Consider the following 20,370-nt stretch of genomic DNA (forward strand, 5'->3'; position numbering starts at 1 on the left):
GCCCATCCCACTCATGACCATCTCTGGGGCTGGCTCAGCCCCTTGGCTTGCGCACTGGATGCCCGCTGGCCTCGAGCTCCGATGCAGGTGCCATTGTGAGCCCGCGGGTGCTTCGCTGCCCTTCCCCGGGCCGGGTCTCCCAGCCAGGCTGAGTTTCTCCGTCTCTTCCATCCCAGGGCCTTTGGATTTTGAGGCATACAGTGCAGCTGCCCTGCAGGAAGGCAAGTACGTCTGGGCCTGGATGCCCAGGCTGGACGGACGCTGGGGGTGCGGGAGGCAGATCTGAATGGGAAGGGGGCACCCCCAGGGCTCAGCCGCACCCCCTCCTCTGTTCTCAGCAATGAAACGTTTGCGGGGAGCCAAGGCCTTTCGCCTCCCAGGACTGAGCCGGCGGGAGCGGGAGCCCCCTGCAGCTGTGTGAGGAAGCACCCCTGCCCAGCCCTGGGCCCAGGCTAGCCCGGGATCCCTTCCCCCTTCCCAGGCTATCCCAGAAGTCCCCTGCTGAGGGTAGCCCCGGGAGAATTCCTGTCCCAGGCTATCCCGGAACCTCTGTCCCCGGCTAGCTCAATTTGCCACTCCCCAACCTAATCCCAAACCCTTCCTCTTGTCAAGGTCAGTCCTGGTGGTTCCCTGCGGAGGCTAGCCCTTCCATTCCCGACCTCCTCGAGCCAACCCCTCAGAGTAGCCCCAGGTTCCTCCCCTGCCAAGCTGTTCGCGGGGACCTTGTGCTCAGCCAACTCCAGACTCACCGCCCCCAGCCCCAGGCAAACCCCTGGGTCCTATCACCGGGAGGACCAGCTCAGGACATCGTGGCCCAGGGGCCACCCCCGGGCGCCATGTCTAGTGTTGGGGGGGGGGGGGTCGGGAGCATACAGGTGAGGTGGGAGAGCTGACATCGCTATCTCTTTCTCCATCCCCAGAGATTCCCTGGAGCCCGATTCAGGGGTGAGTACCGGGCTGCGAGTGCGAGGGGTTCAATCCCACCTTGGGCCCCAAGCCTGGAGCTCAGGGGGCTAAATCTCATCCCGGCTGCGTGTGGAGCCATGTGGGAGGGACTGATGTCCCCACTTAGCTTCAAGGTGCCCCTCAGTCTTACCGCCATGGCGTACTCTCTGTTCCCTCAAGCCCCTGCTTGCACCAGGGAAGACTGTTATTGCCACGGGGGCTGTTTTTAGGTCTGAGTCCGGGCCCAGAGGTGGGAGGGGCCGTGGCAGGGAGAGATGGGAGGGAGGTTCGGTAGCGGGGAGCCTGACTCCCTGCCTGTCCCCGCAGACGTGTCCAGAGGTGGATGAAGAAGGTTTCACTGTCCGGCCTGATGTGACCCAGAACAATATCCTCCTGGTGCCCCCTGGCGGCAACTGTGGGCACAGCAAGGACAAAGCGCTGTGCGGCCGTGATCCCTCCGCGAATAGCGACCCTCTCTGCGTACATCCTGCGGGGGGGGGCGTGGGGGGGGGCCCTCCAGGGTAGACAAAGCAGATTGAAACGAAGAATCCTCAGGGCTGAGGAAGAGAGGCAGGGCGAGAGCCAAGGGGGCTTCCTGGAGGAGAGGGCACCGGTGTTGGGGTTTAGCATCTGACCAAGAGTTTGCTAGTTAGGGCTTGTGCAAAGACTTGGGGGCAAAACCGTGGTGTCGACGCCGGGGTGGCAAGTGGTGATAGACCGGATTGTGCAGGGCCTTGAAGGGGTGGGTGACCCCCGTGTCGGGATCCGCTTGGCCCCTTGACTGCGGTGCACGCACGGCGGAGCCCTCCCGCTTTTCCTCCAGCGACTCCGACTTCGATGACGAGGAACCCCGCAAGTTCTACGTGCACATCAAGCCCGCCCCTGCCCGCGCCCCGGCCTGCAGCCCCGAGGCAGCTGCGGCTCAACTCAGGGCCACGGCCGGCAGCCTCATCCTTCCTCCCGGCCCAGGGGTGAGGCGTAGGAGGGGTGTGCGTGGGTGGGGCCGGTGGGGCTGGCTGGCTGCACCCGACCTGACGCCACCCACTTTGTCCACAGGGCACCATGAAACGCCACTCTTCACGTGAGCAGCCTCCGAAGGGGTCTCGGGTGTGGGGAGGAGCACGAAGAGGGGAGGCTGGGCCTGGAGTATGAGTGTGGCTTTGAATCCCAGCCCTGCCGTGCAAGCAGGCTGCTTACCCCTTGTGACCCTCCGTCTCTTCTTCTATGAAATGGGGTCATTGCGACAGTTAAATGAGAGCTGAGACAGGTTGGCTCGGGCGCAAAGCCCTCTCTGCCCGACTTGCTGATCACCTTGGACAGCTGGCTGGACAGGCCCAAGCCTTAGTCTCTTGGTCTGTGACAGAGGGGGCACTGGAGGCAGGGTGACAGGAAGGCTCAAGGTGGTGTATCTCTCATAGGGGACGCTGCTGGAAAACCACAGAGGCCTCGATCTGCCCCAAGAGCCAGCAGGTGGGTCCTATAGCGGGGGGTGGGGGGGGGTTGTTGATGGGGACACACTGGGCCCACATGAATGAGCAGATGGGGGCTGTCCCTGACTCCTCTCCCCTCTTCCCCTGCTGCCTCCCTGTGTCTCTGCCTCCCCTCCTCTCACCCTGGCAGGGAGTTGAGGGTATGCTGTATCTGAGGAACCACTTAGTCGTTCATTTGACGAGCATTTATTGAGCACTCACTGTGTACTCCTGCTATTCTGGGTTCAGAGACATATGCCCAAGATAGCTCTTCCTTCTCAGATTCACATTGTCGTGGCCCGGGGTTTTTTTTGTTTTCGTTTTTGTTTTTAAGCGTTTATTTATTATTGAGCGACAGAGAGACACAGAGCATGAGCAGGGGAGGGGCAGAGAGAGGGGGAGATGCAGAATCAGAAGCAGCCTCCAGGCTCTGAGCTGTCAGCGCAGGGCCCGACGTGGGGCTGGAACTCACGAACCGTGAGATCATGACCTGAGCCCAAGTCAGTCGCTTAACCCACTGAGCCACCCAGGCGCCCCATCGTGGCTCGGGTTTGAAGAACAGCAAACAAGTTAGAGCATGTTGGATACTTCCAGATGCTGTGAAGAAACTAAAGCAGGCAGTGTGGTGGGAGATACCAGCGGGCAGCTTTAGTTGAGGCCCGGGAGGCTGCTCTGGGATGGGGGTGGGAGGTTTTGAGCCCAGCCTTGAAGACGGCAGGATGTGGCCTCAGGGAGGGCTGGGGACACGGAGCTCGGGACCAGGAACGGTCTGTGCACGGGCCCTGAGGAGGGGAGGAGACGTGGAAAGGATAGAAACCATCCCTGTGTTCCGCTTGGTCCACAGCTGTGCGGAGAAGCTGCAGTCAGATGAGCAGTTTTCCAAGAACCTCTTTGGGCCGCCCCTAGAGTCGGCCTTTGACCACGAAGACTTTACAGGTGATGGGGGTGGGGACTTCGGGGCCACCGGCTTGGCTAGCGAGATGGGTGGGTCCGTTGCCAGGGCAGGTTTGGCGGGGGACAGGCTGGAGGGAGCACTTGGGGGTCCTGGTTAGGCAACCGAGAAGATAGACTTGGCAGTGAGATGGTGGGCGGGGCCGACGAGAAGGCGGGGAGTGTAGGTGACAATGGGCAGATGGGCGGAGCATCGTGGAGATGGAACTGACCAGAGGGCCTGGCCTGAGGGGGGTGGGCCCCTCCTCGGCGTGGGCGTGGCCTGCAGGAGGAAGGAAAGGGCCTCCGTGTGGGCGGGGTCTGGAGCTGGCGCCCCCACCCCCCCCAACCCCCCCCCCTCTAGGCTCCAGCAGCCTCGGCTTCACCTCCAGCCCCTCACCTTTCTCCTCCTCGTCGCCCGAGAATGTGGAGGACTCCGGCCTGGACTCGCCATCCCACGTGGCGCCTGGCCCCTCCCCGGATTCCTGGGTCCCCCGCCCCGGCACCCCGCAGAGCCCACCTAGCTATAGGGCACCGGCCTCCGAGTCGAGGGGGACACGGCCCCTGCCAGCATCGGACTCGCCGCAGCCCCTCGCCCCATCCCCGGGTCCCTGGGGGCTGGAGGCTGTGGCCGGAGGAGGTGAGTCCAGGAGTCTGAGAGTCATCAGAGCCCTGGGTGGGGAAGACTGAGCGCCTGCTGTGGCCAGGGCCTGAATGGGCGGCTGGGGACACAGCCCAGAACCTTCACCCTGGCAGGGACAATAATGAGATGGACATTTAACAAAGTGGAGGTGGCAGGTGCCTGGTGAGGGCTCAGAAGGTTGGAACCTCCCTGAGGAGGTGACATTTGAGCTGAGATTTGTTGGAGGTGAGGAAGGAGCCATTGGGATGTGGTGGGGGGTTGGGGGGGGTGCTTCCCAGAAGAGGGCGCATCCTGTACCAAGGCCTTGTGGTGGGTAGCTGCCTAGGCCCTCTGAGGAACAGCTTGGGGGCTGGGGGGTGGGCCGTGAGGCCAGAACAGAGTGATGACCCGGAAGCGGAGGGAGAGGAGGGAGCGATGTCAGCAGGGAGACGGGCCCATGTCGGGTCTGGGACCTGATGGGAGTGATGTGAGCTTTACTCCTAGCAAGGTCTGGGCCACAGAGGGGCTGTGAGCGGAGGAGTAGCGGCACCTGACTCAGATCGCAGGCTCCCTCTGTCCACCTGGGGGGCGAGGGTGGGAGCTGGAGACCAGGGACGAGAGTCCAGGGAGGTGGGGAGACACGGGCGCGAGGGCACAGGGCTGAGATGGCAGCAGGGTCAGGGAGGAGGGCTTGCGGGCAGCTGGCTGTTCTTCCAGGAAGGGACAGGAGGGGCAGGGAATGTGGGGCGGAAGAAGCCCGGGGCGTGTTGGGACTGGGCCTTTAGATGTCAGGCGGACAGTGGGCCCTGAGTTCGGGGGAGTCCAGCTTGGGGCACCCCAGGCACAGCTGTGTGAAGCGGGAGGGGAGGCCACCCGGGAGAGGGCAGGGCCTAGTGCTACAGGTCGTAAGAAGAGGCAAGTGAAGGGGGTGGGGGATGGGCTCTCCTGGGGGCCTGAGTCAGAGGGCTGTGGGCTTCGACCCCATGAGGTCCCCAGAAGTGGTGACAGGGATGCTTGGCACCATCCTTGAATAGAGAAAGAGCCGGTTCAGAGCTGGGTCAAGGAAGGGTCCAGGAGAGTGAGTGTAGACCACGGTGTAGATTAGTCCAGTTGAGTTGTCTGAGCGGCACTATGGAATTAGGGCTCTCAACCAAGCCTGTTCTGCCCCCTGGGGGACACTTGGGGCGGTGTCACCCGTGATATTAGACTGTCACCACTGGGGGGGGGGTGGGTACTCGGGACATCTGCGGTGGGTGGAGGCCAGGGAGGCTGGTCAGCGCCCCACGGTGCCCAGGACGGCCCCCCCCCCCCCCCCCGGAGAATGCTCCAGCCCCAGGCGTCAGCAGCGTGGCTGAGCAGCCCTGGGGAAGAGAGGAGCACGTCTCGGGGGTGGGTGGCAGGGGACACCGAGGAAGCAGGGAAACGAGAGGAAGCTGAGTTTTATGCAGTCACTAGTTAATCTTAACGGGTGAGACTCGGACAGAGGCCAGGGTGGGAGGCTACCTCATCCTCACGGAGAGGATGAAGGTCACAGAACTGCTGATGTTGGATGAAAACGCCTGCCGCGTCCCCCCCCCCACCCCCCCACCCCCCCACCCCCCCACCCCCCCCCCCCGGACTGTGCCTGCCTCCTGAGCATCCAGCCCTTGCTTGCGCACTCCCAGTAACCTCCCGTCGGGCTGGTGTCTGGGAGGCTGGGGGTTGTGGATGGCCTCTGCAGTCCTGTCCGGCAGTTCTCTCCGCGGCCCCGAGACCTCAGACCCAAGGGGTGTCCCCAGAATAAGCCCGACTCCCGGTCTGGGGCCGAGTCCCTTCTCTGGGGCGGCCCGAGAGGCCCACGGCAGCATCTGAGCTCTGTCTGTCTAACGCTCGCTCCCCAGACCTGATGCCTGCCCCTGCTGACCTTACGGCCAGAGACGGTCTGGCAGCCCCGCCCCGGAGACCCCGCACCAGGAAGGTGTCCTGCCCCCTCACGCGCAGCAACGGGGACCTGGTAGGGTGAGGGGGCGCGCGGCAGGAGTGGGGCTGGGGGCGCCTCTGGTGGGGGCACGGGCAGCCCCAGGGCACTGCTCCTGGGTGATCGCAGCCCGGCCTGTCTCCTTCCCCAGTCCCGGTCTCTGAGCCCCTCCCCGCTGGGCTCCTCGTCCGCCAGCACCATCTCAGAGCGGCCTAGCTTCTCGTCGCAGGCAGGACACGGTATGGGGGGGGCGGCCCTGGGCCCTTCCTGGGCATCACTAAGTGATGCATTGGAGGCCCGGCGGGCAGAGGGTGGGTTCTGGAGCCTGGGACCCGTGCCCACTCTGTCTGTCCCTGTCCCCTCCCCTCCACCACCAGGAGTCTCCCGGGGACCCAGCCCTGTGGTCTTGGGCTCCCAGGATGCCCTGCCTGTGGCTACAGCCTTCACCGAATACGTCCACGCCTACTTTCGAGGCCATAGCCCCAGGTACGCAGTGGTCGGGGAGAGTACAGACAGTGACAGGGACAAACAGGACTCTCTGGGGCCTATGCGTCTAGGGTCCAGGAGAAACAGCCTTCCGGTGTGTTTCCTGACCTGCTTTACCACGGAAGGGCCTTGAACTCTGAGCCAAGCAACCAGGCCCCTGACCCGAGGGCAGTGGGAACCATAGAGGGTGTTTGAGCAGGGGCCAGGCCTTGCTGTAACCACAGTTGAGAGCAAGTCCCTTAAGGCTGCTGTGGGCATCACACTGAAGGGAGCAAGGCCCTTGGTGGGGTGGGTTAAGGGTGAGTTGAGGGGCCAGGAATAATCTGGGAGCAGTGCTCAGCAGGAAAGATCAGACCACACATAGGAGAGAGTATTAGGCCTGAAACCCAAGCTGAGGACCGTATTATAACTGTTTTGCTTTGAGCTTCCTGGCGGCCTAGAGGAAAAGAGAACTAGGGAAAGGGGATGTTTCTGCCTTCTTCAGCCCAGTGTGGTTTCTTCCCGGTGCCTGGATGGCTGTCCAGGCAAGGACACGAGGAGGGGAGGCTGGGAGTGAGGATGCCAGGCATGGTCAGGGCCTTGCTTCTTCTGGGGAGCCTGGGGGGCCACAAGCTACAGCGGAGCCAGGAGAGAGGGGAGGACGAGGTACCAGGCAGAGCCCTGAGCCAACACGCAGTCTCCTCACCCCCCCCCCCCCCCCCCCCCCCGCCTCAGCTGCCTGGCTCGAGTAACTGGGGAACTGACCATGACCTTCCCTGCTGGCATCGTGCGTGTGTTCAGCGGGACCCCACCCCCACCTGTCCTCAGCTTCCGCCTCGTGCACACGTCCGCCATTGAGCACTTCCAGCCCAATGCTGACCTGCTCTTTAGGTACTATAGGGGGAGTGGGGGGGTCAGAGGCAGGGGGGCCCAGGAACTCCCCGGCGGTGAATTCCTGCTCTGCCTCCTGGGATTTGCTGTGTGGCCCTGGGCAAATCACTGTCCCTTCTGAACCTCATTTTTCTTTTCTCCTTTGCTTCCCATCCCCCCCCCTCCCCCCGGGGGGTGGGGGGGGGTCATGCTCTACCGGCCCCAAGGTGAGCCAAGGAATCTGCATCTTTAGGAAGCCCTTGGGGTAGGTCAGATGCCGAGGGCCTTGGGAAGGGGCCTCCCAAGGGTTGGGGTGATTATTCCTGGTCTCCGTAGTGACCCCTCCCAGAGCGACCCTGAGACCAAAGACTTCTGGCTCAACATGGCGGCTCTGACTGAGGCCCTGCAGCACCAGGCAGAGCAGAATCCAGCTGCCTCCTACTACAATGTGGTGTTGCTAAGATACCAGGTGGGCTGTGTGGATGGGCCCCTGACGGAGGGAGCAGGGAGGGGTGAGAAGCTGGGCAGGGTGGGCAAGCAGTGGCAATGGGGGTGGGGGGGGGGGGTAAAGAGAGCAGAGGGAGCAGGGGAGGTAGTCAGGGAGGGAGCCAATGAATGGGGGCTGGGTGGGCGTTTGCCGCGGTGCAGACGGCACCATTATGGAAATTAGAAGAGGGCCTGTCCCAAGGACCCTGCACCAGCACCTGCTCTGTCAAAACTGGGCACCCTCTCGCCCTCTGCTGGAAACATGGCGTCACGCGGACCCCGATCTGTGGTGTCTCTGAGGGAGAAGGACTAGGCCCCACCCAGTGGTCTATGCAGCGGTGACGCTGAGCTGGGTCTGAGTTAGGTCCTCGTGGAACAGCACGTGCTGGGGCAGGACCAGAGGGCCTCAGCTGTGTGCTGTCTCCTGTTCTCGCCCCTCCTAGTTTTCCCGCCCGGGTCCCCAGTCTGTGCCTCTGCAGCTGAGCGCCCACTGGCAGTGCGGGGGGACCCTCACTCAGGTGTCGGTGGAGTACAGCTACCGGCCCGGCGCCACGGCCGTGCCCACGCCCCTCACCAACGTCCAGATCCTGCTGCCCGTGGGGGAGCCCGTGACCAACATCCGCCTACAGCCAGCCGCCACCTGGTGAGGGTGTGCGGGAGGGAGGCCGGAGGAGGCTCAGCACTGGCCCAGGACCCTCCCGGGCCTCCCCTCGATGCAGCAGCTAAAGGGTCCCCCGCGGGTCCAGCCGTTCCGTGTGCCCTCGCCTTGCTTAGAGCTCAGGACGACACGCTGAACCATAAGAACATTGGACACCAAGGGCTTCCTGTGTGTCGGGCGTGTTCCACGGGCTCCATACACGCTGACCGGCTCAGGGCTTCTAGCAACCCCTCGAGGTGCGGACTGCCGTCATTCCCGCTTAACGGAGGCAGAACCGAGGCACAGAGGGGCCGAGTCGCTTATCTGAGGCCGTACCAGGATTTGAACCCAGACAGCCCCTCTCTGCCCTGGGCTATTTTGTTGGAAGTTTATTTCTTTTGAGGGAGAGAGCGCACAGGTGCGTGTGCGCGAGCGGGGGAGGAGCAGAGAGAGAGGGAGAGAGAGAATCCCAAGCAGGCTGCACGCTATCAGCACAGAGCCTGACCTGGGACCGAACCTCAACGCACCGTGAGACCACGACCTGAGCCGAAAGCCAGAGTCTGCCGCTTGACCGACTGAGCCACCCTGGCGCCCCTGCCCTGGTCTCTTAGGCGCCACGCAGCGTTGCCTTTGTTTCGTGCCAAAGCTAGAACCTGGTGCAAAGAAGCCAGGCTTAAAGGACTTGAGTGTATGATCTAAAGATGCTGCGAGGCTCTGGGGTCCCCGGGGACCAGCTGCTCCGTACCCCACACCCATTTTACAGATGGGGAAACTGAGGTGGGGGGAGAGGGGACCTGGCTTGCCGGGGTCATGTAGCTTGAGAGGTGACCGAGCTGGGACCCTGGGCTCCCCGTGTCCTCTCGGGGAGAGAGCTGACCAAGCTTTTTCTTGACGCCAGGAATCTGGAGGAGAAGCGGCTCCTTTGGAAGCTTCCAGATGTGTCTGAAGCAGGGGGTGAGTTATGGCTGTGCAGGAGATCGCGGGGGTTTCAGGTGGGAGGGACTTATTGAAAATGGGGGAGAATTGGGGATGTGCTCGGGGTGGAGGAGCGTGGGCACGAGGGAAAGCTTGAAAGGGCTGTGACAAAGCTGTGAGGGAGGACATGGCGGGAGGCAGGCATAGCAGGTACAAAGGCCCTGAGGCAGAACTCCTTTGCAAATTACACATAGCCCCACGGGGCCAAAGGAGGAGGGTACCGGGGCCCAAGAGGAGGTCAGAAGGGGCAGACGGTGGCCACAGATCAAAAGGCCCGGGAAGAGCCCAGGTCACAGCAGGACTCGACTCGGGCTGAGGCTGGGGCACGGCTGACCTCAGGCCTCCCCAGGCTCTGGCCACCTATCCGCCAGCTGGGAGCCCTGCTCGGGGCCCAGCACGCCCAGCCCTGTGGCCGCCCAGTTCACCAGCGAGGGGGCCACTCTGTCTGGCGTGGACCTGGAGTTGGTGGGCAGCGGCTACCGCATGTCGCTTGTAAAGAGGAGGTTTGCCACAGGTATGCCGCCCCCCCCCCCCCCATCCGGCTGCTGCGCATCCCTGGGGCCGGGCCCCCTGCTTCTGCCAGGGTGCGGGGGGAGGGGGAGGAGTTGGGGCGTTTGGGAAGGTCGGTGGGCGTTGGGCCCTGGAGGCCCAGGTTGGTGGGCACAGGTGGGGAGGGGTAGCAGGGCCCCAGTGGGAGGGGTCAGGAAGGGCCCCGTAGGGTGTCCTCGCCAGGACCCAAGTCAGGAGGCCAGAAGCCCCACTGCCACGCAGCTCCCAGCCCATTCTCCTGCCGCCACAGGGGCTGCTGGGGCCCACGGGGCACCCGGAAGAGTGAATTACAGGGGTGCTTTGAGGAAGGTTGGGAGGTCCCAGGGTAGGGGCAAGGGACCCCCCTCTTCCTCCCTGCTCACGGTGCCACCCGCACAGGGATGTACCTGGTGAGCTGCTGAGCCCGCAGAGGCCGACCGGCACCGCTGGCCCCAGCTCTGCACTGTCCTGGTGCTCGCTGACTGATCCCCGCCTTCCTGCCGGACCCTGGGCGCGCCCCCCCGCCCCCCGACTCCGCGGAGAGGAGACCCACACCCAGCCTGGCTGAGCCTGAGGGTCACTCCTGCTCTAGCCAATTCTCACGTGGGTCCTCGGACTTTTAATGTTCTTTGAATAAACACTTTATTTTCTAATAAAATAAATAAGCCTTTTCCTGCTCCAGGAAATTTCCTTCACGTCGCCGGAGAGGAGAGGAAGGGAAGATGGCTGGATGGGTTGGGAAGATATAATAGCCCTAATGTTCCCTCATCACCCCGCCCCCCCCCCCCCCCCACGCTATGCAAGGCGGCACCAGGGGGAGAAAAAGCCAGACACAGGCGCCCCAGGCTCCATGGACATCTGAGCTAGCAGAAGGGACTAGAGGAACCCAGAGGGGGATGTCAGATTCTTCCTAAGGAGAGGGCATTATAAATGGGGCTCTGACGTACGAATAAGAGTTTGCAAGATGGGGATGGGCATCCCAGGCAAATGGGGACTTGTGAGTCCTGAGAGAAATCAATTAGTCAATCCACAAACATTAATTGACTACCTACTGTATGCCAGGCTGTATGGGACGTGGCTGTGAGCAGGACAGCGCTCTTGGAAGCTATGAGGCTCTGAAGCCAAAAGGTCTGGGTTTAGAGCCTGCTTGGCCACCGGTGGCCGTGTGACTTTGTGCGAGTGACTTAACCTCCCTGGCCTCGAGTTTCCTCCCCCGTAACCCACCTCAGTCGGAGGCTGTAAGGGAGGTTGCACAGTTTGAAGACCACCTGACAGGGAATGAGCTCCCCCGCAGGGCTGGGCTGGCAGCTGTTGGGAGCCAGGGCGGAGGGCGGGCACATGGGCAAGGGGTGTGGCCTGAGTGGGGCCCGGGTCAGTCCGGGTGGACACGTGAGGATCCTGAGCCCACACAGATCCCGAGGACCAAGCCGGGGCCAGATGGTCTTCCCACTTGGTCCTCTCAAGACACAAGGCACCGACCGTGTGTGTGTGTGTGTGGGGGGGGGGGGGGGGGTCTGGGTGTGCCTCAGTTTCCTCATCTGCAAAACGGGGGGGAAATCCTCTAGCTGGGGGACGTCTGGGGAGCATCAACCGCCCAGTGCATCATCGTCGGTGCCTGCATGGACGGCAGTTACGGGAGTCGCTGTAACAAACGGGGGCGTTCCAGGCGGCGACGGGTTCAGGCTTCACCGTGCTCACTTTGTCGCCTCAAACAGGTACGGCGCTGAGACTTCAGGGCCAACTGGGGCGCCCGGGGTGAAGCGTCCGACCTCGGCGCAGGTCACGATCTCACGGTTCGTGGGTTCGAGCCCCGCGTCGGGCTCTGTGCCGACAGCTAGGAGCCCGGAGCCTCTTTCGGATTCTGTGTCTCCCTCTCTCTCTGCCCCTCCCCTGCTTGTTCTCTCTCTCTCAAAGATACATAAACTTTTCTTAAGTGAACGATTCAACGACATGGCGCAGTCACAATGTTGTACAACCGTCACCTCTATCTAGTTCCAGAACATTTCCATCACCCCCAAAAGGAGACCCCGTCCCCATCAGCTGTCACTTCCCCTCCCCCTCCCCCAGCCCCTGGCAACCACCAACCTGCTTGCCGCCTCTGTAGACCTACCTGTTCTGTACATTTCCTATGAATCGAGTCCCGCACTATGTGCGGCCTTTTGTGTCTGGCTTCTTTCACGCACCGTGTTTTTGAGGTTCAGCCATGTCGTAGCGTGTCAGCGCTTTATTCCTTGTTATGGCTGAGTAATAGTCCAGTGCAGGGGTTGCTAACCTTAAAAATAAGACAGCAAATATTTTACCAGCAAAATTGGTTTATTCGAGCTCAACAGGGGAACTGCAACTTGGGGCACGAAAGCTACGGCAAAACCTAGGCATGTCCAAGAAACAAAGGAGAGGTACGTTGTTTCACAGAGGAGGAGGAAGCCGGGATGGGGTTGTTTTGGACTAAAGTCCATTGGAGAGAAGTGGGAGTTGAGGGGACAATTTCTTGTAGGAGGTGCAATGCCCCTCCTTTCCTGTTGGGGGCGCTAGTTGATGATTCTTTCCCCTCGAGGATTCTTCTGTCCGAGTCTGTAATTGACCGTCCTTCCCGTCACTGACGTTGAGGGGTAGGGCTCCCTCTCCTGGCGCCACTTTTTGTGTCTGTTTTGGGATTTTGTTTCGTTTTGCTTTGTTTCAAGGTTTCCTTTAAATTCTACTTAGTTACCATATGGCGTAAATTTGCCCAGATCTGAGAGCAGCCAACTAAAAATATTTATTGGCACCGGGGCTCGGGGCTGGCTCAGTCGGTGGAGCGTGAGACTTTTGATCTCGGGGCTGTGAGCTGGAGCCCCATAGTGGGTGCGGAGATTACTGAAAAATAAAATCTTTAGGGCACCTGGGTGGCTCAGTTGGTTAAGCGTCTGACTCTTGGTTTCAGCTCAGGTCATGATCTCGTGGTTCGTGGGTTCGAGCCCCACGTCGGGGCTCTGTGCTGACATTGGGGAGCCTGCTTGGGATTCTGTCTCCCTCTCTCGGCCCCTCCCCTGCTCACTCTCTATCTTTCTCTTTCAAATATAAATAAACATTAGAGACAAAAGAATTTCTAAAAAATAAAATCGTTAAAAAAAATTTATCCCCGGGGGGGGGGGGGGGTGGCGATTGGCCCCTGGGTGGCTCAGTCATTTAAACGTCCGACTCTTGGTTTCCGCCCAGGTCATGATCTCGGGGTTCTTGGGTTCAAGCCCCACATTGGGCTCTGTGCTGACAGTGTGGAGCCTGCTTGGGATTCTCCCTCTCTCTGTGCCCCTCTCCTGCTAGCACGCACTCGCGCTCTCTCTCTCTCTCAGAATAAATAAACTTAAAAAATATTTTTTAATACAAATAATTTTAAAAATTAAGGTATCATCGCTTCTTGGCCTTTTGGCTAAGATCAAGTGTAAAAATTAATGTATTGGCACTTATTCCAACAGGGGAGAAAAGTTCTCTCTATGGAGGCAAACCCAGAGCCGTGTGTGCCTCCTGGAAGTGCTGCTTAAAGCGGGCATGAAAACAGAAGAGCGACTACGGCAGGAGTACGCTGAAGGAATTTACCAGATGCATTTGGGAAGATACGGGGCAGGCGACAGCTAGTGAACTTTTTGCAAAACAGCACAACTTCTAAGAAAAGGTGTGCAGGCCGGCTCTGCAGACATCGTGGGGAAGCCATCACGTCAGATGTCACCGGCTTGGGTTCTGGGAAGTCTTTACTTACGAGTCACCAGATGCTACGCAGGCCCGGCCAGGGTTAGACAAGTCACGTGAACCCAAGTCTGTTCTCTGTGGCGTCTGGTGGTACAAGGGTGGTTAGCGGTTCCTGAGAAGGGCCTTCCCAGCGAGGCTGAAGACCGCCTCCCCGGAGGTGTCTCTTCCAAGAGGTGAAATCACCAGGTTGGCAAGGGGTGATGCTTAAGGTCGTCGGCCCCCGGGGAGCGGGCTGTGAAAAGATCTTTCTACCACAGCAGGGTTAGTTTCTTCTAGAAGCTATTAGGGTTTTAGAGTTTTGTTTTGTTTTTTTTTAACGTTTATTTATTTTTGAGACAGAGAGAGACAAAGCATGAACGGGGGAGGGTCAGAGAGAGGGAGACACAGAATCTGAAACAGGCCCCAGGCTCTGAGCTGTCAGCACAGAGCCCGACGCGGGGCTCGAACTCACGAACCACGAGACCACGATCTGAGCCGAAGTCGGACGCTCAACCGACTGAGCCACCCGGGTGCCCCAGGCCTGTTGTTTTTAGTAAGCCATATGGCGATTGAGCTTGAAGAGAGAAGTCTGGCACCCAGTTCTTCCAGTAGTCCTCCAGTCCAAGAAAGCCTCGTAATGGGCACTTATTTTCAGATTTGGGGAAATTCAGGATGCCTTGAAGGCTGCCTGGATCCAAACTTGTTCTGAGATCAAGTGAGCGAATAGCAATTTTTCTTTGGAGGCTTTATGGCCCTTTAAGGTCACAGATGTTAACAGGTGGATGCTGTCTTTCTGTGAAGAGGTTTCAGAAGGGGAGCAGAGAGGCAACTCCTGGGCATATGGTAACAAAGCAGAACCTTCAGGAAAGGTTATGGTCCTCCAAATCAGCTGCGAAGATTTGTGAAAAGTAAGAAGGACCCTCTGCGAAGCCGTAGGCGTTCCTGCCCAGGTATATTTCCATCCTTCCCAAGAGAAAGCAAAAAAATATTGGCTTTCCTCATCAATTGCAATACTCAAAAAACTCACTGAGGGATGCCCGGGTGGCTCAGTGGGTCAAGCATCTGACTTCAGCTCAGGGCATGGTCTCATGGTTCATGAGTTCGAGCCCCACGTTGGGGCTCTGTGCTGACAGCTCAGAGCCCGGAGCCTGCTTCGGATTCTGTGTCTCCCTCTCTCTCTGCCCCTTCCCCGCTCTCTCTCAAAAATAAATAATAAAAGGGATACAGGAGTGCTGATGCATAGGGGCACTTGTACCCCGATGTTTCTAGCAGCACTTTCAACAGTAGCCAAACGATGGAAAGAGCCTAAATGTCCGTCAACTGATGAATGGATAAAGAAATTGTGGTTTATATACACAATGGAGTACTACGTGGCAATGAGAAAGAATGAAATCTGGCCTTTTGTAGCAACGTGGATGGAACTGGAGAGTGTGATGCTGAGTGAAGTTAAGTCCTACAGAGAAAGACAGATACCATAGGTTTTCACTCTTATGCGGATCCTGAGAAACTTAACAGAAGACCATGGGGGAAGGGAAGGAAAAAAAGAGTTAGAGAGGGAGGGAGCCAACCCATAAGAGACTCTTAAACACTGAGAATAGGGGCGCCTGGGCGGCTCAGTCGGTTAAGCGTCCGACTTCAGCTCAGGTCACGATCTCGCGGTCTGTGAGTTCGAGCCCCGCGTCGGGCTCTGGGCTGATGGCTCAGAGCCTGGAGCCTGCTTCTGATTTTGTGTCTCCCTCTCTCTCTACCCCTCCCCCGTTCATGCTCTGTCTCTCTCTGTCCCCAAAATAAATAAACGTTAAAAGAAAAAAAAAAAAACACTGAGAATAAACTGAGGGTTGATGGGGGGTGGGGGGAGTAGGTGATGGGCATTGAGGAGGGCACCTGTCGGGATGAGCCCTGGGTGTTGTATGGAAACCAATTTGACAATAAATGTCATATTAAAAAAATAATAAATAAATAAATAATAAAACATTAAAAAAATTCGAAAACTCACTGAATAAATCAATTACAGAGGAAAACATTGGCTTTCAGTGGGAATGGGTGTCAGAGACTGGGAGCCACAGGGTGCTGAGGGGTGACAATGCTATTTACTGCTCGGAGGTCCTGGACAAACCTCCACTCTTGGCCTTGTTGGGTTTTCTCCCAGGTAAAATAGGGTGTTACAGGACGCGTGCAGCGGATAATGAGGCCATGAGGCTTGTAGTCCTCTATCGTGGGCCCGATGATAGGCTTATTATCATTATATATCATTATTTATAGGCTACTCATTAATTCCAGGGAGAACTTTTAAGGGAGCTATTTGAATCTCGCCGTGAGGTGCTGTGAGTTCGGCGGCCATCAGTTGAAGATCTGGCCCCGGGCAAGACGACGCAAGCTGTTCCCAAAGGGGCAAGTGCTCAGTGCCTGCAGACTCCACGGGTCGTGCTGTCAGACACGGAGCAAATCAAAGATGTCGAAGGGTCCTCTGGTCCACCTGCTGGGTGACTTTGATTACCACTGTCAAATGCGAGAGTTATATCCCCCTGTTGGACGGAAGAAATCCCAGCGTGGTACTTTTCTGAGAAATCTCGGCCCAACACATGGATGGGAGCAGAGGAGCTAAGGAGAAAAGGGTGTGCGTCTCTCAAAGGGCGCAAAGGGGATAAGTTCAGAGACAGGAACATGTTGAAGGCTATCAGAGCCCCGGCCTACGTGAACTGCTCTCTAGTCCTCCCAGGCAGGGGCTGCTGGAGAGCAGCAGGGTTGAGCTCTGAGGGTGGCTCTGGTGTCCGTAAGGACACAGAGAGATTCATTCCCCAACTGGAGACAGGTTTCTCTGAGCCAGTTAAGAGGGAGGACTGGGAAGAACCCCGGTCCCTGAGGATTAGAAGGGCGTTCGCCGGAAAGGCTGGCTGGGGGCTGAAGGCGCCTGGGGCACTTAAATTGGTAACAATCTTTTTTTCCAATGTTCTAGCCCTTGGTAGTAATAGGGGAAAATGGCGGGGCGGGGGTGGCGGGGGAGGTTGGTGTGGGTTGGGGGCCTTCATTTGCTGGAGCTGAAAATTGAGAATTAGCAGGCTTTTCCTCTGGCTGACTCATGTAGGATGCCAGAGAGGTGGTTTGCCAAATTAACTAAATCTGGAGCGGAGACAGATTTCTCCTTCCATCCTGGTCCTTTTAACTGGTTCAGCCCATTAATAAAACAAAGGGTTGGGGCGCCTGGGTGGCCCAGTCGGTTAGGCGTCTGACTTTGGCTCAGGTCATGATCTCGCGATTCATGAGTTCGAGCCCCGCATCAGGTTCTGTGCTGACAGCCTGGAGCCTGTTTCAGATTCTGTGTCTCCCTCTCTCTCTGCCCCTCCCCTGCTCATGCTCTGTCTCTCTCTGTCTCAAAAATAAATACAAACATTAAAAAAAATTTTTTTTAAACAAAAAAACAAAGGGTTAAATGCTACCTGGGTGGATCCGACATCTAAAGGAAGACCAGAATTTTCTTTCAGGACAATTTAAGTGGCGCCCGGGTGGCTCGGTCGTGAAGTGTCTACCTTCAGCTCAAGTCATGATTTCACGGTCGTGGGTTCAAGCCCCACGTCAGGCTCTCCGCTATCAGGGCAGAGCCCACTTCAGATCCTCTGTCCCCCACTCTCTCCGCCCCTCCCTTTCTAGCTCTCAAAAAAAATATGGAAGTAAATAAATAATAAAAAAAAAGATCAATTTGACATTGATTAAATGGCCCTGAACAGGTTCACCAGGCTTTTCCGTACAAGCCTGAATTTTGTTCCAAAAGCTACTATAATTGCTCAGTGGAGATTTCCAGCGAGAATTCTAGCATCTTGCCAGAAGTTAGGGGTCTGTTTCTCCAAATCCCTTTCAGGATGTTCTCACCAGGCTAGTGTGTGTCACCCAGTGTTTGGCCTGGCCCTCACCACCGAGCATGTGGATTAATTGGTGAAAATCTCAGAAACCAGCTTGGTAAGTTTTGAATAACGAGGCTAAATTCCTCAGCAAACCTATGGGGTTCCTCGGTCACCTTGGGAAACCCTGACCCTGGGGGCGCCTGGGTGGCTCAGTCGGTTAAGTAAGTACCTGACCCTTGATTTTGGCTCAGGTTGTGATCTCACCATTTAGGGGTTTGAGCTCTCACAGCAGACAGAGCCTGCTGGAGAATCTCCCTTTTTCTGACCCTCCCCTGCTCACTTGCTCTCTCTTTCTCTCAAAAAAAAAAAAAAAAAAAAAAAAAAAAAATGGGGGGGAACTCTTGCTCATAATTCATACTTAATCCAGAGAACTGTAAGAAATTTGGGGTTTCTTTGGTTCCTCAAGTACTTACTTTCATTATTATTTTTAACGTTTTATTTACTTTCGAGAGAGAGAGAGACTGAGCAGGGAGGGGCAGAGAGAGAGAGGAGGACAGAATCGGAAGCAGGCTCCAGGCTCAGAGTTGCCAGCACAGAGCCCGACACGGGGTTCGAACTCACGATCTGTCAGATCATGGCCTGAGACGAAGCTGGACGCTTAACCCACTCAGCCACCACCCAGGCGCCCCTATTTTATTTTAAAGTTTATTTATTTTTGAGAGAGAGAGAGAGAGAGAGAGAGAGAGAAAGCAAGCAACAGGCAGAGAGAGAGGGAGAAAGAAAATCCCATGCAGGCTCCACACTGTTAGCGCGGAGCCTGATGCAGGGCTTGAGTTCGCCCAACACGAGGCTCGAACTCACGATCCAGGAGATCAGACCGGAGCTGAAGTGAAGCCGGATGCTTAACCAACTCAGCCACCCAGGCGCCCCGGGACTGCACTTTCTAAACTTAAAACCGGCCGGGGTCCCAGTAAGGGGAGCTCACAGCATTTTGATGACTAAGATCCCATTTCTTAGAAGTTTCCTTTAGAGCAAGGAGAAAAACTCCTCAACAGCCCAGTTTCAACAGGAATAGCCCAGTTCCAGAAGGAATCGGAACAAAGGCCAGTACAGTTCCAATCGGAGCAGCTCAGTTCCGAAAAGGTGGGAGCCCAGAGGCGTCAGTTCCAATAGGAACAATCTGGTGTCCGAAAGGATACAGACCAAAGGCCAAATGAGTCCTCTCAGAAAAGACAAAGCCTTAAAACAGATCCTGAATGAAAACCCAGAGAGCTCAAAACACACAGATGGCAGAGCTTAAAATCCAGGAGAGACTTACCCTCCATGGTTGGGAAGAAAGTATTAGGGCTCCGTTGGCTCTGTGGGTTCTGGCACCTCTTTGCTTACCAGCCTCAGGATTGTTGGGGTGGGGGTGGGGTTCTTCTCTGGATCCCACCTGTGATCACCAAATAATGTTAATCTTAAAAATAGGGGCGCCTGGGTGATTCAGGTCGCTGAACATCGGCCTCTTGATCTCAGCCCACTTCATGACCGCAGGGTCCTGGGAGCAAGCCCCGTGTTGGTCTCTGTGCTGAGCATGGAGACTGCTTGGAAGTCTCTGTCTTTCTCTCTCTCCCTGTCTCCCTCTGCCCCGCTCTCTCTCTCTCTCTTAAAAATAATAATTTTTAAAAATAAAATAAAAATTAAACAGCTGGTTAGTTTACCAGCAAAATGGATTTATTCGAGAAGAGCAGAGAAACCACAACTTGGGACAAGCAAGCTCTGGCATAACTATGGGCATGTCAAAAAACAAAGGAGAGGAGGAACAGTTGTTTTATGGAGAAGGAGTTAGTTGGGAGGGGTTGTTTTGAACTAAAGCCCATTGGAGAAAAGCAGAAGTTCAGGGTGATTGACTGCATTTACTGGCTGAGTTTGACACGTTTACTGGCTGAGGGCCAGGGGTAATTGATCTCTGACGGGGAAATGCAAAAGTCTACCTTTTCCCCTTTAGGGCCTGCCATTGATAATTCTTCCCTCTTGATGGCTCTTCTGTTGGATCTGTAATTGACAATTCTTCCTGCAATTGACAGTTGAGTGGTATGGCTCCCCCTTCCCAAGTCACTTGAGCGAGGTTTCCCTTTATTAACTTTCACAGAATAGGCACTGTGTCCATCCACTGGTCTGTTGATGGACTCTGGAGTTGTTTCCACCTCTTGGCTACCGTGAATAGTCCTGCTAGGGACATACATGTACCAGGATTTGCTTGAACACCGGTTTGCAGTTCTCTTGGGTAGCTACCTACCAGGAGAACTGCTTGAGTGATGAGATACTTCCTTCTGGGTGCAACGTGAACCCAGGCCCTCCAGCACCCTCATCTGCCCGGGAAGATTATGGAGTCACTCCTGCTGTCTCCAGGCTTCTACCTTCAGACCTGGCAGGCCTCAGTTTCCTGCAGCCATTGGGGCTGGGCGTGCCTGAGCTGACTTCCTCCACGTGAGTCTGAACCCAAGATTACACCTAAGTAAGTTTCCAGGGCAAGGGATGCAGGAAGTGTCTGTTGCAGAGGGGATGGGAGGGGCTGCTCCCTCCAGAACAGGCACCTGATGCCAGCTCCTTGTGCGGCCCATGAATTCAGAAAACCCAAGGGACCCCATAAGGTAAAAGCAAGGAACCTAAACTGAAACCTGAGCTGAAGCTCCCCACCCCCAACCCTGGGGGGGGGGGGGGGGCGGAGAATTGACCTCAAAAGGCTCCAAAGTTACAGCATTTTTCCTAGCAAGAAAGTGTGGGTGGGCACCCAGTGCAGCATGAAATGCCCACGTTTGGTGCAGTGACATTTGATGCAATGGCCCTTCACGTCTCCCAACGAAAGGAGCCAGGGCTTAGTTCCTCCATTTTCCGCGGCAGGAAACTGAGGCACACCCACCCAGGACGCGCCCCCCTTTCCTCCTTGGGGCGGGGAGGCA

The 20,370-nt window shown here is 57.3% G+C and overlaps 1 protein-coding gene and 2 long non-coding RNA genes across 9 annotated transcripts in view; 1 reads left to right on the forward strand and 2 right to left on the reverse strand.

Moving 5' to 3' along the window:
* Positions 1-10,554, forward strand: part of FCHO1 (FCH and mu domain containing endocytic adaptor 1) — a 25,918-nt gene extending 15,364 nt beyond the window's left edge. For all 7 annotated transcript variants that reach the window (XM_081792097.1, XM_081792041.1, XM_081792082.1 and 4 more), the window contains 18 exons: positions 177-221; positions 339-417; positions 921-945; positions 1,273-1,330; positions 1,738-1,916; positions 2,002-2,026; positions 2,364-2,415; positions 3,259-3,350; positions 3,709-3,984; positions 5,847-5,959; positions 6,075-6,162; positions 6,301-6,409; positions 7,124-7,279; positions 7,595-7,727; positions 8,188-8,387; positions 9,280-9,335; positions 9,706-9,870; positions 10,284-10,554. In XM_081792097.1, coding sequence (XP_081648223.1) covers positions 177-221; positions 339-417; positions 921-945; positions 1,273-1,330; positions 1,738-1,916; positions 2,002-2,026; positions 2,364-2,415; positions 3,259-3,350; positions 3,709-3,984; positions 5,847-5,959; positions 6,075-6,162; positions 6,301-6,409; positions 7,124-7,279; positions 7,595-7,727; positions 8,188-8,387; positions 9,280-9,335; positions 9,706-9,870; positions 10,284-10,306 — 1,874 coding nt within the window. In that variant the 3' untranslated portion in view covers positions 10,307-10,554. The remainder of the gene's footprint in view (positions 1-176; positions 222-338; positions 418-920; positions 946-1,272; positions 1,331-1,737; positions 1,917-2,001; positions 2,027-2,363; positions 2,416-3,258; positions 3,351-3,708; positions 3,985-5,846; positions 5,960-6,074; positions 6,163-6,300; positions 6,410-7,123; positions 7,280-7,594; positions 7,728-8,187; positions 8,388-9,279; positions 9,336-9,705; positions 9,871-10,283) is intronic.
* The window catches only part of LOC145713446 (uncharacterized), a 222,069-nt gene that overhangs the window by 31,719 nt on the left and 169,980 nt on the right, over positions 1-20,370 (reverse strand). The window lies entirely within an intron of this gene.
* Positions 3,358-14,846, reverse strand: LOC145713409 (uncharacterized). The gene is made up of 3 exons (XR_014136508.1): positions 13,618-14,846; positions 11,995-12,156; positions 3,358-3,627 (listed from the first exon to the last, which is right to left on the reverse strand). It is a non-coding gene; the product is annotated as an uncharacterized LOC145713409 (long non-coding RNA).

Source organism: Panthera onca, chromosome A2, assembly GCF_046562875.1.
Source record: "Panthera onca isolate mPanOnc1 chromosome A2, mPanOnc1 haplotype 2, whole genome shotgun sequence".
NCBI lineage: Eukaryota > Metazoa > Chordata > Mammalia > Carnivora > Felidae > Panthera > Panthera onca.